Here is a 19,666-nt window from a genome sequence, read left to right as displayed (position 1 = left end):
ATGACTACAAATATCAGGAATGACAGGAGTTGTCATTACTTACACCTCTGGGCCCTGTTTTATCAAGAGATAAAATGAATTTTAAATATCCTTACCACACAGGCTGCCACAGACTTACAGTTGAAATTAACTATAAAATCAATTTTAACTCTTCACAAAACAGGGCCCAGGAATACCAAGTGATACTTTCTGCATTCCATTTCAGTGTTTTTTATGATATTTGTATGTTTGCAGGTAGTAAGCAACAGTGTTTACAATCTTGCATTCCAGTAACTTACTCACCTCATATTAGACTGGGCAAATACTGGTGACTGCCTCCTGGCACCAAATTTACTGGAACTCCTCTCTCCATTGGACTGGGTGCGATTCAGGATGGGCCACTTCTGTTCCTGGTCAGAGTTCCGAAATCCAGTTTCATCATCGTCATAATCTGGCTTGGATCCCCCAAAGCAGTAGCACATCCCACATACCAGGCTGGCAAGGACCAGAACCATCAGCGATGCAGCCGAGGTGAGAAGGACGACAACATCACGCACAACTGGAAGATAAGCAATCATATATATCTTTTTTTTTTAATGAAATAAGAAGGAAAACAAGGAAAAGTAGAAATTACGCGGTGCGTAACATATGTCCCCGCCGGAAGTAGCATTTTGTAACAAAATGTGCAATATAGGTAAAAAATCAAGGTCAAAGGTCAAAGAAGTCAAAGGTCAAAATTCTGTGTAGAAGTTTTGAAGCCCTCACCTAGTGCCATCACATAAAGCAAATGGAATCGAAATTGGGTTAGAAATGGCGAAGGAGTAGCATTTTGTAGCCAATGTACAATATAGGTCAAAAATCAAGGTCAAAGGTCAAAGAAGACAAAGGTCAAAATTCTGTGTAGAAGTTTTGAAGCCCTCACCTAGTGCTATCACATAAAGCAAACGGAATCGAAATCGGGTTAGAAATGGCGAAGGAGTAGCATTCTGTAGCAAAATGCACAATATAGGTCAAAAATCAAGGTCAAAGGTCAAAGAAGTCAAAGGTCAAAATTCTGTGTAGAAGTTTTGAAGCCCTCAACTAGTGCCATCATATAAAGCAAACGGAATCGAAATCGGGTTAAAAATGGCGAAGGAGTAGCATTTCGTAGCAAAATGTACAATATAGGTCAAAAATCAAGGTCAAAGGTCAAAGAAGTCAAAGGTCAAAATTCTGTGTAGAAGTTTTGAAGCCCTCACCTAGTGCCATCACATAAAGCAAACGGAATCGAAATCGGGTTAGAAATGGCGAAGGAGTAGCATTTTGTAGCAAAATGTACAATATAGGTCAAAAAATCAAGGTCAAAGGTCAAAGAAGTCAAAGGTCAAAATTCTGTGTAGAAGTTTTGAAGCCCTCACCTAGTGCCATCACATAAAGCAAACGGAATCGAAATCGGGTTAGAAATGGCGAAGGAGTAGCATTTTGTAGCAAAATGTACAATATAGGTCAAAGGTCAAGGTCAAAGGTCACGACTGAAATTCTGTGTAGAAGTTTCAAAGCTCCCATGTAGTGCTATCATATAAAGCAAACAGAATCAAAATTGGCTCATAAATGACAGAGAAGTAGCAAATTGAAGATTTTGATCACACACGGACGCACACACGGACACACGGACACACGGACGGACAGACGGACGGACACACGGACACACACACGTACGGAGCCCGTTTCATAGTCCCCTGCTCGAACTCGTTCGGCGGGGACAATTAGTATAATCTAGAAATACAATTTTATAGAGAGGACCAGCAACATGGAGCAACCAGGTCTTTAAATAGTACCTCCAGCACCACTGCAGTAATATAATTGATAAAGATCAATATGAGTACAAATATTTACCTTTCAGAATAGATTGTTTACCAGGCATAAAAACATATAAAATAACTGTACAGAAAAGAACAGAGTTCTAACAGGACAGAAATCCCCAAAATTGAAGCATACCATAAACAAGGTCAAATATTTCAGGGTATAGAACTGTGATAATCCAATGAAAATTTGAATCATTATAACAAAAATGATTTGCTTTCTCCAATGAATATCTGGTACTCCCCTCTAATTGATTTGTCTCCATTCTTACTTTCCATTTGAAAAATAAAAATCAATTAAGAGGCATATTAGGGCTCCCAGAGGTACTGGGGAGCTGTAAAAACTGACCCACATCTGATGGAATAAAAATGTACTACAGCAAATTACCTGTACCAATATACACTTATTGATCTACACTAGTCAGTCATAGCTGTGTTGATTTCAATCATCAGAAAATGCCCAGAAGGGAAATTGATTACAGAGGACAATTGTTAAACACAGGTAGCATCAATAGGAATGATGTAAACCTTGGTTTCATGGAGCCATTATTTCTCAATATTCTCCTTCCATTCTTTCCTTGACTGTAACAATGCATGCAATTAATCAACTTGGTTCTGGACAGGACCACTGGCGATGATTGCTACTAACATAATCTATCCTTCTTAGGCTATCAATAACAAACTGAATTGATGCATTTTGATAAGACCATGGACCAGCCATCTTTGGTTCAACATGAATGTGATGGATGAGAGGTGTTACTGTTGAGCACATTTCCTCAATTATCTTGCTAATGACCATGTCCACATATATCAAAAGACATTGAATTTTATGAATGCTAGTTGTATGTAATGACTGATTTTCTCAATGACAAATTATCATGGTTTATACATCTTTATATCAAGCAATCTGCATTCTCTATGGAAGTCACTGTCTTTGTTACAAATATATACAATGTGCATTGCACTTTGTGCATATCAAATCTGCATACCAAATGTATGCATGCACTTGTCAGGCAGCTCTTCCTTTGATGATGAGCTTAAATCATTTAACCTGCTAATCTGCAGATTCTGCATGCAAACGGAAACACATAATGCATTGTGTGCTGTAGTTCATCAATGTACTGCAGGGCATTCACACCACAATCAAAATCTTTTTGAGGGATTCCATCATATCCCTCATGTTCTTCCATCCATGAAAGGATAAATTTATCAAAGAGGATATCTCATTGGCTTAAAGGCAGGGTGGTGACCTGGTAGCAACTCGAGTCTCATATCTCCGCAGCATCTCCGCAGCATCTCCTGGAGACTAACCAGTCTCTGGGAAGTCGCAAGAAATTCCAACATGTCTTTGGCTACTTTTTTCCTGCTCCAGCAGGTCTTGGAGACGTCTCTGTGAAATCTCCATCAGTTGCAGCGATGTTATGGAGACTACTTAGTTCATGACTGAAGAGACATCTTCATGATGTCTCTGAGACACATTAGGCCCATTTACACTTGCTTGGAAAAATCACGACATTTGGGTGCAAGTTGCTAAGCAACTACACCCAAACGCCCTCGAAACATCGTCAGAAAAATCGCCAGCCGGAGTGCGATTTTTTTAAACATCGCGATGTTTGAGGCGAAGTTTAGCTAGTGTAAACCCAAGCTGCAGAAATATCGCAATTTTTCATCATGGGACTTTCGGTATCGGATTGCACCGGGAGTTTACACGCGCTCCCGATCCCTCTGGAACATGCAGAGAGTACGTCGATTATCGGCCACTGGCCAGAGTACAGGGTACATGCTGTAGGACCTACAGGTAAACGGCCAATCCTTGGCTCATGGTCTCTCAGCTCCCTGATGAAACTAGTAGCAAACCTGAAGTTCTCCAACCACGCATCATCACCCCATAACGACTTAACAAAATAATGTTCTCCCAGAAATGCCTTGATTTTGGGAGTGCCAATACTGGTCTAAGCATTCGTTGACTTTGTGGAATACAGGAGTACGTAACAAGTGTTGGTAAAACAATGTGAATTCTTGCTGTCGCCTGATGAAATACCAGTCCTAAAAAACAAGCCTACTTCTCACTTTCATCATATCGGTGAAATTTCATGATCCTCCTGAATGCTACTTTCATCAACTTTCCCACACTAAGCTGTGATCTAATATAGCAAGCTATATATAGTTTTACCGTAAGTTTACACTTTCGAGAAACACAAATCTATGTGTGCATTGGACTGATAAAAAGCCCTGGCTCAACGTTCCAACCAGCTAGCTAGCTGTGAGCAAAATAGACTGCATTGCAGTGAATACGAATAGCCAACGCTTCCACTTGTCTACCGTGTTGAAGAGGGGTGAATTACACATGCGCACTACCGACCAAAAAATCGCGATGTTTGGTGAAGCTCAAACTTCGCATGCTTTTGCGCAAGTGTAAATGGTGGAACCAAAATATCGTGATTTTAAAAATCGCGCTGTTAGTAGGTGTAAATGCGACTATTGAAGACCAAGGAGACTGAGGAGAAATTGCTGCCATGTTGTGGCCCCATTAAAGACCATGGGACTGAATGCATGCTGGCATAGTCAAGTCACCTTCACTCTTGGTCCTAAGTCAGGTACATCCGACTCAAGGTCTTTATCATGCATGGTACTTGTTCCTGCGATTGCTGCTGCTCCTTGTACTGCCTTAGAAGAGGCCCTACCAGTTTGTCTTGCCAGGGGACAGCTCCAGCCTCATACATGCAGTACTGTCCCTCCACCATGCCAACCAAGGGCACTGGGGGCCTGAAGGGCAAATAGAAGGTGGGTGAAGCCGTTGTAGCAGCTTTAGCACAGGTTGTAGATGCAGAGGCTGCAGTCGATGCTACAGAAGATGATGAAGATGGTTCGAGCAACTGGAAAACAATATTTGTTGACGTGTTGAGGTGTCTTGAACGTCATCCTGGAGTCATCTTAGTGAAGGCACAAGCCTTTTTGGGGTTTCTGGAGTTGCCTGAGTCGCCGTGACTGATTAGTTACAGCAGTCTCCACCAGTGGGATAGGCCCTTTACTCATCTCAGACCTCCACAATCATGTCAAATTTGATTTGCAACCACAAATACGTCATCCCTCGGCTCCTTCTATCCCACTCCTTGGAAATCACATGTTCACTCTAATCTGCAAATCACACATTAGAATGATTCAGCCATACAGACTCCGAATATACTTCTGATAGACGGGGAAGAAAAAGGACAAATAATAATCAAAGATGAAATGTGAGAAAGCCCATTGCTTCATGCGCTAATTGTCCATTGAGATTCATCTATATTCTTTCAGCAATTGAAAAAAAAAATCTCGCCATACTTTCTTGAACGATTAATAAGCAGTATATACAGTGACAGTGCCCACCCCACCCCAAAAAACAACAACAACAAAACAAGAGACCTGGGGGTCTCGCGCTCACCTGAGTATCGCAAGTCCACCTTCCACGCAGTACACATATTGTACATGTAAAACTACCATAGCTTTTAGTTTATAATTATAGAAAAATTTGAAAAGATTCTTTAATTTGGGGGTTTTGTCTGTGTTGTACAAATACAGTGTCACCCAAGTGATAATACGTGCCAAGTTTGGCGAAAATTTGATCACGCATTCTCAAGAAAAAGATGAAAATTATGATTAAGTACAATTAAGGCCCATTTTTAGAACCGCCTCCACCCCCCCCCCCCCCCTCCACCCCCGGACTCCAAGGCGGGCAACCCTGAATCTATGGTCATCAATTTACTTACTCATGGTATTAATTTTAGCTCTATAACTTTTGGTTCTAGAAAAGAAGATTTTTAAAGATTCCTTAATTGGGGGGGGGGGGGGGGTGGGCCTGCCCCCCCCCCCCAGGGGAGTATGGTGCCCATTTGAATAAAATGAGATCCTATACCCCCCTAGGGATGCTACCTGCCAAGTTTGGTGAAAATCCATCGTGGGGTTATCAAGAAGCTTACATGAAAATACAGAATTTAGGCCCCATTTGGACCCTGCCCCCTTCCCGGGCACCAAGAGGGGCACCCCTTGCTCTGCCATAAACACACTTGAAACTGCAGTCATCGATGTACTAACTTACAGTGTTAACTTTGCTCTATCACTTCTGGTTCTAGAGAAGAAGGTTCTTTAAAGTGAAAACAAAGTTCCGGTAAGGGCTTGAGAACCCGTCTGGCACCATTTCATATTTGCTTGCAATATATCGAAAGAGTCTACAAAGAAACTTACCTGGCTGACGCGGTTTGCCGGATTGATGAGTCGTTTTGGAGTATTTTGAAAAAAATAATAAAAGTTGGTAGACCGACTTTTATTCCAGAAGACTCCAGACTAACTCGGTCTCAGGGAAAACTCGACCCTATTTCAGACATTTTACACACAGTTCATGATCGCCATGTTCATCAGTACTCTATAATACCACAGGTACCAAACGAAGCCTTACTGAGCAGACAGGAAAGTGCGTGCTAATCCTGTACAAAACAAATGGACAGCGCGCGGTCCTCAAGCCTACTTGTATCAGAGCTACCAAGTCTCACGCATTCTGCGTGAGACTCAAGCATTTAGGGGCCATCTCACGATCTCACGCATGACACCCATTTTTCTCACGCATCGAGCGAAATCTGCAACTTGGGCCTATAATAATGAGCATAGCTCAAAAGATTAAAGTGATATAAGTTGCAAGTGAAGGTATATTTCCCTTTTGTCTTTCAAAATAAGTAAAAAATAGTCACTTAAGTATGCACCTGATCGCACCATTACGAGCTAAAAATTGAAAAAGTTCCCTACCGTGGGAGGCCACAGGGGGGAAAAAACCCTCCCACACCCTCGCTCGCGCGAACATTCACATGCCGAGATGCCGAGTCATGAAAATCTCACTCATAAAATTTTTTTGAACTTGGCATCCCTATTTGTATACGCACATCACCTCAGTTGCTGAGACGCGCGGTCTTTGAAGTTTTTGTTGATGTTTATCAAGCCTCTTTGATTGTTTTTAGAGGTGCTTCAGAGGCGCACACTAATTTTGCATGCGCGCCAAAGAGGTTTTTGATGCGCGCGTTGTAACAACTCGGACCATTACTGCCAGTAGCCAGAACGCTACAATGTAGTTTATACAGGCCGCTCCCATATGCATAGTACAACACTGTACAATCCAGAGGGACAACCAATACAACTCATCCCGCCGTCAAGCAAAGCGAGGCCGTGTTATCCCCGAGTCCGAGCCTAGCCTGACCCCGTTCGGGTAAGTTCTGAGACTGAACGTTTTTGGTTAATATTTCCCATTTTCATCGTTACCCATCGAATATCTTGTTATTACAGCGTTATTCCGCACATTTCCTAGGCATACGTTCACATTTCGGAGCAAAATTTGACAACTTTTACAGGCGTACCAGAACTTTGTGTGGGCTTTAATTGGGGGTGGGGTTAGGGTCCCCTGGGGCCCCTAGGGGGAACATGGTGACAATGTGAACAAATTGAGATCATATCACCCTAGGGATGCTACCTGTCAAGTTTGGTGAAAATCCATCTTGGGGTTTTCAAGAAGAAGAGGAAAATGTACAATTTTGGCCCCCATTTGGGCTTCCCCACCCCCTCCCCTGGGCACCAAAGGGGGCACCCCTAGATCTGCCATGAAAAAACTTGAAACTACAGTCATCAATGTACTAGCTCATAGTAATAGCTTAGCTCTATCACTACTGGTTCTAGAGAAGATAATCTTTTTAAGATTCATTGATTTTGGGGGGTTTACCCTGGGCACCCCTGGGGGACCCTAGGATGGGCATGATGCCCATTTGAACAAATTGAGATCCTAACCCCCTAGGGATTCTACCTGCTAGGTTTGGTGAAAATCCATCAAGGGTTTTCAAGAAGAAGATGAAAATGTAAAAAGTTTACGCACGACGGACGCCAAACGTCGAACGATCCCAATAGCTCAGGTGAGCTAAAAAGCTGAGCCTGCTTCAATCTCTTTCTCTCTCTCTTTCTTTCTATCTTTCTTTTCCAATTTCTTGACAGGGGTATTTTCTATGTGTTTCACAAATAAAAAATTAATAATTTTTCTCCTTATCCAGAATTCAGCAAAACAAAAAAGTACATTTCAATTTAAGACTTAACATTAAGATATCATTAAATAAGTCTTTGATAAAGTGTCGCTTTGGCACACTGTTAATGGCACAGAGAAATGTGACACCAGAGCCCTTACCCTTTAAAGAGATGGTATAGTTCTGGTTGTGATGGGGCTTAAGGTTTCAACTTTTTAGTGAAATAATGAGAAATTTCTGTTAAAATATGAAAGAGCATATATATGATGCTAAGAGGAATTCAAAGTTTATTTGACTGAAATCAGTTTTCAAGTGGCTGAGATATCCAAAAACTAAGAGGTCCTAATAAAAGGTGGGACCCACCTTTCATTAGGAACACTTTGCTTTACTTTGTTTAGGATATCTCAGTCTTTCTAATCTGATTTTCACAAAACAAACTTTGAATTCCCCTCAGAATTGTATGCACTTTAATATTTCATGACCCGTTCTAGATATTTTACAAACAGTTAAAATCTGAATCACCCATCTCAACTAAAACTATAACATCCCTTTAAAAGAATGTAACTCAATTTTAAAAGAATTAAATCAATTGATGTACCTTACACTGTACACGACACGACCGGCGCCACGTTTTCAAAAATGGGGGGGGGGGGGGCACTTCCAGGTTTCATGAACTAACAAGCATTTAAAAAAAGGCCTTCTGGTGCCACTTCCGGGTTTCTTCAGCTGACAAGCAAGCAGAAAATAAAAAGAAAAAAAAAGGTCTTCAGCTTAAAAACAAAGGCCTTAATGTGCTCAAAGGTTTCTTTCATTCTATTTTTTTTCTAGTGCCACTTCTGGGGTTAAAAAAAAGTTGCGGGGGGGCGGGCCAACGTGGTGACACCCTATGTATTCCTGTGTATGGGTGCAGAAAAGTTTACAGAGAAACTACTTTGATATTGGGATGCTTGACAGTACTGCTGCCTGATCACATGATCACTGTGCTGTGCTGTGCTGTGCATGATACGTTGTAAAATCAAAAGAATGATGGTAAACATTCACCAAATTTGTAAAATTCACAAACTCACATTAGATCTTGATCTCCACTTTCATTTACTGAACCACATAGCAGACTCAAAATATGATGCGAACTGACAGAAATTTGAGTCTTCCTTGAATCATAAATATGCATCTAAATATATACATAATCTCACATAATTGTGCCATCTGCAGATTACACGTGTGGCATCTACAATCATCATACTGATTTTCATACTTACAGTAGCTGTATTCAATATTTTTTCTCCAAAATCAATGTAATTCCATGTCTTCTCCTTACATGCTGATTTGTAAAATGTTGGTTATGTCTAATTTTGTGTTTAATGCATATCACTACATTGTATTCTGTGATTTTCTTTCTAACCACTGAGGAAAATCAGATGATGGGATGTCATCTCATCATACAAGATAGTTCCTCTATGAAGATTGAAGTCCTCTGAGAATGGAGGAGTTAATAAGACCCTAGTTCTCACGTGCCTGGCCCATGAGGGAGCAGGTCCTCCCCAAGTACAGCATCTAGAGGCATATCACTCACCATGACTTCCACGGCCAGAACAAGGGCAGAGCCTGCCTCCATATCCCTCCTGGCCTCCACTAAAGAACTTGTCAGATGAATTAATAACTAAATAGCCAATTTACTTCACACTCCATGCAAATACTCCCAGGAAATCACCCCTGGCCTTCATGAATAATGGTATCCGTGGTAACAATGTTGGCATCTATTGAGGGGCCTAAGGCATCCCATCATAGCGAGATAAACACAAGGAGAAAGACAGGGAGAGAGGGGGGCAGAAATTATTGGGAGTAAGGATCTCCCACGATACTCTGCACTAACTGATGGATTCAGACCACATCCTTACACCAGCTAGCTGGAATTCTTCCTCGAATCATTCCTCACAAGGTGTGTTTATGCTCAATTTGCAAAGGCAGAATCAGCATTTTGAAACACTGATCCAAAAAGCTGATCCTAAATGCTGTTCACAGGGGTACTGTTTATACTTACTTTATCTTAGCACAAGAGCAAACATGCACTGCACATTGCTGAAAAACTATAACTCCTATTGTAGCAAGCTGTTCAACATACATAATTTTGCATGTTAGCTTCCCAAGCAAACGTGATTTGCATTTATGCTTCCCCAGTACATGTGATTACAGAGAATCACCGTTCATAAATGCACCTTTTTGTGCATCTTAAATTGGTCTATTGAAACAGCATTAATATCAAAGGTAGGGTGTGTTTATCCACAAATTTTGTGATACATAATCATGATCCCAAATGCATTTGAGGCATTTTCTATGTTTTCCCCTACATTTAGAAACGCGGATATGAAATGCAAACAACAAAGGCAATTTAAAACGCACTTGAGACCATGTTCGCCTTTCTGCGAGTAGATAAACGCAACGCCATTTTGAAATGCCTTATACCTCTGAGCTGCTAAGGTCAACTTCCAGCTGTTTCTGGTTACGAAGAAAAGTGAGCACCATTTGTTTTCTACCAAGTGTATGTGCATGAACGATGAAGGCATGTTTGGTCGTATGCATCCACAATAGATATTACTTATTAATTGTATGCAGGTACATGGGTAATTTTCTTCCCTTCTTTATTACAGCCATTGTTCATGCTGCTGATTCTCTTCTACATGGAGCCAAAAAAAAAAAAAAAAAAGAAATGCACAACAAATCAGGAAACTTGAGCCTCAAGAGAATATGCATATCTGAAGAGTTCAGTTTCAAAAGGTACTACATCCATAATTTCAAGTTCTAAGAAAAACACAATTTTTTGATTATCATATTTAGCAAGCTCAGACTGGAATGATATTTCCCCTTATTATACCTCTCTGTGATACAACACTACAACCACTCTCCCAGGAAATCCAGGTCCGTATAGTATTTTTAATGAATTAATTATTTTCATATTTTTGTGGATGTACTTACCTTTTGAAACCGAAAGTGGATGTAGTACCTTTTGAAACCAAAATTTCACATACCAGAGATATATATTCAGTTTGATGTCATGACATGTTTCATGGATTTATTTTTTTTTCCAGCAATTGTGTTGATGGGGATGGAATACGAGGTCAAGGGGCCTCGGTAATTGACAATGCCCTGCCCTATTTAGCAGCAAGAATAACAAGCCTCCCTTGCTGACCAATATTTTGAATGAATTCACTGTCATTGGTCATAAGCATTCAAACAATTTTCACATCCTTCAAATGTTCTGGATCCATTGAGGGGGGGGGGGGGGGGGGGATTCATTATGCATAAGCGATTATACTTGGGGAGGGGTCACAAAGACACAGCGCTCCTATACAGGATTACCCAACCAGGCACAGGGACAGTTAAACATACCATACCCATTATGTTTCGCTAGCCCCTTTTCTTTCTGACAGGCTTTGTTTCTCATTTCCTTTCTACAATATCCCTTTTATTTTCTGTTTCCCTCATTTATTCATTTTTTTTTTTTTTTTTGGGGGGGGGTTTTCTTTCATTCTCACCAGGTGATTTCTCTCTTCTCTTTTCTCCTTTTGTTTTTCTCAAGGGCTTTATCTCGTGATTTCTTTTATTTTTCTTCTTTGTATTAATTTTTTGGATATTTTTCTCTCTGTGAATTTGACCTTCACGTGTCTCAAGCAGAGCTGCCAACCTTTGGAAGCACAAATCCGGACTCAGCAGCTCCAAAATCCGTATTTTTCCACCAGAATCCGTAATTTTTCCATCTCCCTCTTTTTGCTATTTTGATTTTAAAATCGTCGACATATGAGGCCTACAGGCTCTAAACAAAACATTACGACACATGCCGAAGTATCGAGCTGGACACCAGCACGATAAAGATTCTAAACTACGCAATGTTCAGCGTTGATTGATTGCTTTCTCGCGCAATGCATGTGTACAAGTGCATGTATGTACCTCCAGAAACTTGCTGGGCTGGTTATGGAAGTTTCCACTATCTAGCAGGGGAGGGGGGATGCTTTCATCTTCTCAAGAAAGCTTCTGTGTGAGCGAATGCAAAACTCTCTTCGGTGTTTCCAACTATTGTTTACTATAAAACATAATCATGCGTTGTTTTCAGGCTTTTTCATTTTACTGGATTTTAAATATCAGTATTTTCCGAAGTATTCCAATTTCTTTTACCCTGACTGGAATCGGAAACTCTGCTGTAGATGATCGCAAAAATGCCGCGCTGTGTGTGGTTGCGCCAATGTGCAAACACGTGGTTTCACTTTCAAGTTTAAAGGAAAGACGCATGTGCTCCTGCTTAAGAGGTTACTGCAAGTTCGATGGATCGAATGCGCCATAGCTGAGCTGATTGGCTTGTTTACGGTAAACATGGAGTTTAAATTCGATACGAAAAAGTCATTACGTCTTTCACGAGGAAAAACATACAAAACAAACAAACAAAAAACACCTACGAACGAATGTTGATAGCCAAAACTTTGAAAAGTAATAAGCAGTTATGATGAGCGTGAACTGAAATTAATTGTCATGATTTTGCTGTCTAACCAGGTGATGACTGCATCTCATTGGACCTAATCGTAGTGAATTTGTCTGGGCATACGAGACCTAAGTATTTCCGTGATTGCATTTTTAATTGACTGATTAATCGATCCTTTTTTATTGTTCAGGGAACACAAGATATTCGATTAAGTACAATATATTCGACTGTTTGATGTTTCCTACTATGCGCCAAAAGAAAGGATATAGAATCACGATATCTTTGCAATGATTCCTTTAATTCAACTAATGAGCTGGTTCTTCGATCGATATATCCAGGATACTAACACGCTGTTTATTCCAGTGCGCGCATTCTTTCGTCTGGCACGCACCTGGGTGTGGCACCTGTTTTTGTGGAAATTTCCACTAGGGGAGAGGCCGGGTGGGTGTCAAGTTTCTTCGAGCCGCAGAGACTGCGTGTATTCAGTATTTCACAATCTCTTCGCTCTAATTTATTGTCATTCGTGCTTTCCCCTTATTCTTTGCTGATATTGAACATTTAGATTTAACTTTACGAAGGTTGGTAGATCGTGGATCTTTTTGTTGTGAGGTGTATGTAATTTCTTTTTTTATCATTCTTTGGAGGGGAAAGAAGAATAAGGGGGGAAAAAGAAGAATAAGAGGGAAAGTGAAATAAAACGAACGGCACGTACGCTCAGCATTCACAGTAAGACGTCTTTTTGTACCAGCATAGTTTTCATCATCACCATCAGACATCACTCATATCATTTTAGCCTTTTCCTATTAACATTAAGAAACACGCATAGTCCCTCCAGATAAACACCGAGGAAAATAAATAAGTATAACAAATACAAAGTATCAACACCTCCCAACACAAATATTTAGAAAAGACAACACACGTCCCTTCGATTCGAAAAAGTATTGCACGAAAGCGGAGAAATCGCCGTTACGAAAATAACAGTGCGAGACACTTGAAAGAATTACGTTTAAATATTTCAAAGCATAAAGAGAACGGATAAAGTGATATAAAATGGAAGAAATCGTACCAAACGAGGTGTGAGAAACAACAGAAATAGAACGATAAGTTTTGTAGTAAGATTAGACTAGGCCCTAACGCTAGCAAAACTAAGTTTGCAGCACCGAAAGCTACGCGAAAATCAAATAGGATCTAGATCTAGCGTTAACGCTACACATTGGAAATTCGGTATTACGACGAGATCCTTGAGATCGTCAATAAACGATACAAAACAAGGGAAATTAATTCACTTTGACCTGAAAATAGTTTGTTATAAGTATTCTGTTACATGAGATCTCCTTTTATAGGCCTAGAAATACATCGAGTTTCCACGATACTCGGGGGAAAGAAAGTTCGAACGCTTTTCACCTGCACATACTGCGGTGCACATCATCAGTACACGAACAGAAACTCACCTCTTCCTTGCAGAAAAATGATGCAATAACGTTACAAAAAACACACACAACACTCTAAAAATCATTTCGTACTTGGGAGGCAAGGGAAAAACGGAAGAAGTAGAGAAAAAGAAGCAGACATTGCACAACGGAGCGCTTCTACCCCGACTCAAAACGAAGTAGGGTACTGTCTATAGTGGCAGCTGGCTACAGTGTGTAGCTAAGCTACTACTTGTACTCACGCTCCGGTCCCCAGCCGGCCGGCCACACATGGGGATCCCATGGCGATCGATGGAAACATCCAGGGTCCGTAGGCGACAGGGATTCACGCGCGCGAATTTCCGTTCGGTGTACACAGTACGCAAGCAGCGAATTGCGTGTGCGCACACTTTTCTATAATGGAAGCTACGAACACACATGTCGAGTACACAGAAACCGACACACACAAATGCGGGCAACCAGGCAACGCGGGCCGGCTGGAGAATGAAACATGTACAGTGTGTAGTCTGCTAGTATATTGCAATTGCTGCATAGGCGATAGGGCATTATCGGAATTTCCAAAAACCGTAATTTTGAGGCGACATTCCGTACTCCCGTAATCGTGATCATTTCCCGTAACAATTACGGGAAATCCGTAATAGTTGGCAGCTCTGCTCAAGTATACTGTATTCATTATCTTTTTTTTTTCTTCATTCTTTTTTTAATGAAACTTCGAAGAGAAAAAGGTGGAAAAGCAGCATCTGAATGTGTATTTTTTCAACACTGTAATTAAATTCTTTACATGAATTTCATTCTGGTATATTCTTTATCAGGTAAGATAAATTCTGATAATCTAAAAGCTAATAAAAATCAAGACGGTTGATGAGTAATATGACCACCTATACTTAACACATATTTGGTATCACCTTTGTGACATTGTTAAAGTAAAATGTGTCATTACAAGAATAAATATGAATCTAGTGTTTAAAGCTTCATGCCACTCCGTACTTTCCAGCCCTGGTACTTTACATTATGCACGTATAGAATAGCACAGCATACCCACAGGTAAAGCACTGTTGGTAAGGATGTCAGAATTTCAGCCATTGCATTTACATTTAACAAAGTACCGGTAATAACTTTGATTTCAAACTAGTTGCCACACACTTATTAGCTGTGAAGCCATTTATATAAGGCATAGTCCATACCTACAAAGTGTTTGTACTTAATTCTGGGGACAATTTATGGCTCAAACTCAACACCCTAGCAGTAACGCACAGTACCGGTCACTAACAGCAAACGCAGTACGTGGAACTACATGAAAGTCACGCAATTTCTCCAGTTTCTCCGCCATTTCTTCTTTGCTCTTGGCTACTGCTTTTCATTTCTGATCTTTTTCTTGTGATGGTTTGTTCTGTCAATGAGTTCTCCTTCATTTTCCTCCATTGCTTGATCAAAATGTGATGAGTTTTTCAAGATATTTGTTAGATTTGCGTGGTGATTTTAACAGAAAGCCAACAGCCAAAAGGCAACTTCTATTGTTTACAGATCAAGTCAGTAGACAATAGTAGAGGATCATGTCAATACTGCTCTCGTCAATTTCCCAATGATGTCATTGTAGTGGATGTAGTACCTTTTGAAATGGAACTAAAATGGATGTAGTACCTTTTGGAAACCGAACTGATTTTTTAATGTAATTTTTAAACACTTTTGGTTGGAAATTAAGCTTTTTGTTAGTCTAAGTGTAAAGAGGTTCTAAAAATTAGTACATCAAGACCAACAAGTGAACTTTGATGAAAAAAATCTATGTCCACAGGTACTGACAGTATTAACTCCTGTGTTATAAAAGATGTTATATCATTTATCTCGATTCCTATCACACATATTTGCAATTTGTCTATGTCAACTGGTGTTTTTCCAGAATCGATGAAAGTCAGTAAAGTAGTTCCTGTTTTTAAAAATGGTAATGTCATTGTTCTAAGTAACTACCAACCTATTTCCCTTCTTCCAAAGTTGTCGAAAATTCTTGAGCGCATTGTCTATGATAGGCTGTACAACCACCTGACCACCCACAAGGTGCTAACGAACAAACAATTTGGTTTTCGAGCTAACCATTCAACTGAATTGGCGTTGCTTCATGCAACTGAATTGCTCAATTCATTCTATGATGAAAAGAAACTAGGACTGGGTGTTTACATTGACCTCAGTAAAGCTTTCGATTGTGCTGATCATGAAATCCTTCTTTACAAACTTAAACGGTATGGTGTGAGAGGAACGGATGGTTTTCAAGTTATCTTTCAAACAGAAAACAATGTGTCCAGGTTAAAGATTCTCTATCTACCCTTGCACCAATTTCAATAGGGGTCCCCCAGGGAAGTATTTTGGGACCTCTTCTCTTTTTGATCTTTGTCAATGACCTTCCGAGAGTCTCAAAGTCACTCACAATGATACTTAACACGGATGATACCACCATCTTTTTTGCAGATACAAGCTTAGAAAAGGTTTCAAACTGGTTTCAAGCTAATAAATTGCAACTCAATGTATCAAAGACTAAGTATATGTTGTATAATATGAAGAATAAAACTGCCTCTGCAGATGTAAAACTGAAACTCAATAATATGATATTTCACAGGTTGACAATGTCAATTTCCTCGGTTTAATTATTGATCAGAAATTATCCTGGACCAGTCATATACAACATATTTCCCGTAAGATAAGCATGAATATTGGTGTTCTGCATATTAAAGCTACGTACTATGTTACCATTAAATGCCCTGCATGCACTGTACAACACCACTATATTACCTTACTGTAACTACTGTAACCTCATATGGGGTCGTGCATCTGCCTACCTTTAAAGAGACTAGTGGTGTTACAGAAACAGGTTATTCGTCTTTGCACTGGCTCACATTATCGTGCGCATACACATGATCCATTTCGACGCCTCGGCGTCTTATCTCCGTCTGATTTGGTTTTGTACAAGACTGGAATTTTTATGAATAAGTTTATTCACAATACACTTCCATCTGTTTTTATGGATTATTTCAAACGTTGTAATGAAATTCCCTCAAAAAACACACGGCATCAATTCAATATTTATCCATTCTGTTTCCAAACAACTCGTGCCCAAAAACAGTCGATATGGTTTCATGGATCTAATATTTGGAACTCCGGAATTCTGGAAAATCTTAAAAAGCTGCCTCTGAACAATTTCAAGAAAAAAAATTGATATGCTCTTGCCTTCTCCTCATTTTAGTCAAAACAGGAAATTTGAATTACATTTTTTTATTATGTATTTTACATGAGCTGCAATCGGTAACGTCTTCTCGTACTATTTACACGTATTTTTGTAGTCTCGTTCTATACCTCGTTCTGTTTTGTTTGCTTTGCTTCATGTGATGTTATTTGTTTTGTTTTGTCCTCTGTCTTAGTATGTTTTATTCTCTCCATGTTCTCTTGATGTTATTGGTAATTTCTGTTAATTTCAATTTTGTGCTTGTTTTAATATGCTTCATTCTCTCTGTGCTCCTTTTATCATTTGATATTTTAACCCGTTTTGGACGGTTTGATTTTGCTACAACACGCATTTCCCATAGACACCTTCCCGAGTATACTCGGGACTCGTCCTCAATATTAAATTGCAATATGTGTATGATTTGTTTTCAGGGGTACATTCAATTTTAACAAGCCTCTGGCTTTCTCAGAACTGTACCTGCTACATTTTGTAAACATTTTATATCGAAATGATTTTTATTACTGAATAAATGTATGAATCAAAAAAAAAAATGGATGTAGTGCCTTTTGCAACTGAGCTCTTCATATACATTTGGCATTTTTTAAGAGTGCGTGCGCCGAAGAGGTTGCCCCTCGTTTTGAGCTCTGTTAAATTGTACGATTCTTGGGAGTCATGTGGACTTTTGGCCTATCATTTATGTGGTGACGTATTTGTGAATGAACATGGAAGCAACTGGATCGCTTTTACTCGATCCAACGAAAGCTGTCCACCCAGATGACATTCCCATGAGGCTGATTTGTGAATTCGCTTTCGAGATTTCGGCACCACTTACCAACATTTTCAATGCCATCTACACTTCTTGGGTATTTCCTCTGTGTTGGAAATCATCTGTCGTGACACCAATACCAAAGAAGTTACCGGTTTCTGGCTGCACCGATTTGAGACCAATATCGATTATACCCGTGTTTTCCCGTGTGTTTGAAACCTTTGTTGTGCAGCGTTTGATGAGTGATCTGGCACCTCACCTAGATAATCGTCAGTTTGGGAATATTCGCGGTAGCTCGACGACACACTACCTTGTAAGCTTACTCGACACAATTTTGAAGGACCTGGAAAAAGTGAATCAATGCGCAACGCTTTGCACAATCGATTTCTCAAAGGCGTTCGACCGAGTGAATCACAACATCGTCATTCAGTCAAACCTAAAGTGGGACACGCAAGTCGCTGATATGATATCGAAGGCGGGGAGGAGACTCTTCATTCTCAGCCGTCTGCGTAGGTGTAGTGTGAGCCGGGCTGACCTGATAACTATCTACATATCTTATATTCGCCCTCTTCTTGAGTATGCGTCACCTCTCTGGGCACCTAACATAACCAAAGGACAGGCTAATGCCTTGGAAAGAGTTCAGAAACGCGTTTGTCGCATCATCCTAGGCAATGAGTACACCTCATATGAAAACGCTCTCAATGAATTACAAATCCCACGTTTAACGTCCCGGTATGAGCAGCTCCTCCATTCATTCGGACGTGGTCTTCTCCATTCCCCCCGCCATAGAGACTTCTTGCCACCTCCACGGAATCAGATCTCCACACGTCAACTTCGCAATTCTCATGCCCTGAACACTCCTTTTTGCAGAACTGAACGTTATCGTAGATCCACTATTCCATCTGTAGTTCGCCTTCTTAACAAATAATAAGTTGTTTTTTTTTTATGGTATTTAGTTTGTTATAGTTGTTGTATGTATGTTGTATGTGAAAGTTGAAAGACTGGTTTTTTCCTATCTTATTTCACACCATTGTTTTATGTACTCCCTATGTTTCTTTTTTCTTTTCAAATTTCTTTCCCTCCTTAACCACAACACCAGTCACTGTTTTATGAAAAGGTCATCTTTGTTTATCTATAGAAGCCTTTTAGGCTTAACTTTCTTTCTCTCTTTTTTCCTTTGTCCTTTTTTTTTTCTACCCTTTTTATCAGACTGCATTTTAAGGCGCATATCTCTCACTCTTCATGACTTATGAGATACATTGAAATGTTGGTACATGCAAGCATACAATTATGAGTATATATGACAGTGCAATTTTGAATCTATTGTGGAATCACATGTTTATAAATTTTGTCAAAGGCATCTTCGTAATTGTTTTATATATTTGTATGTGAAAGCTGCAAGATTTGATGTCCCCAATTTTCTTCCACACGTTTTTGCTGTTCTTTCTATTTTTATACTCTTTTCCCTTTTTAACTACAAAACCAGTAACTGATTTATGAAAAGGTTGCTTTTGTTTGTCTAGAAGCCTTTTAGGCTTTATTTCTCCCTCCCACCCTTTTTATCAGATTGCATTTTAAGGTACATTTCTTTCACTTTGTATGACACATGATGGTATATGGATATCTTGATACATACAACTATAATTATATTACGAGGAATATGAAAGTGCCATTTTGAATCTATTGTATACATGTAATCATATGATTTTATTCTGGCAATACATGTATGTGGAAAGAAATGAAGTGTAATTGTTATATAGATTCTGTTATGATATAATATAGTAGAATATAAATGCAACATTTGATGAATTATATTATGTTAGGTGCTTTTGGTGTTTAATAATGTCATTGATTTTTTTTTCAATATTTTGGTAATTTTAGCTTGAAGGTTGGTGAAAAGTTTTGTAATTGCTGTGTAATAACGTCTCCTCATTTT

The 19,666-nt window shown here is 39.7% G+C and overlaps 1 protein-coding gene across 3 annotated transcripts in view; it reads right to left on the bottom strand.

The window, feature by feature from the left end:
• LOC139730641 (synaptotagmin-7-like) overlaps positions 1-19,666 on the bottom strand; it is a 283,452-nt gene that overhangs the window by 163,524 nt on the left and 100,262 nt on the right. For all 3 annotated transcript variants that reach the window (XM_071641498.1, XM_071641499.1, XM_071641501.1), the window contains exon 3: positions 283-538. In XM_071641498.1, coding sequence (XP_071497599.1) covers positions 283-538 — 256 coding nt within the window. The remainder of the gene's footprint in view (positions 1-282; positions 539-19,666) is intronic.

The sequence above is a fragment of the Diadema antillarum genome, unplaced genomic scaffold (assembly GCF_040938485.1).
Source record: "Diadema antillarum isolate AM-2024a unplaced genomic scaffold, OU_Dant_1.0 seq00000324_RagTag, whole genome shotgun sequence".
Classification (NCBI taxonomy): domain Eukaryota; kingdom Metazoa; phylum Echinodermata; class Echinoidea; order Diadematoida; family Diadematidae; genus Diadema; species Diadema antillarum.
This window is presented reverse-complemented; position numbering and strand designations above follow the sequence as displayed.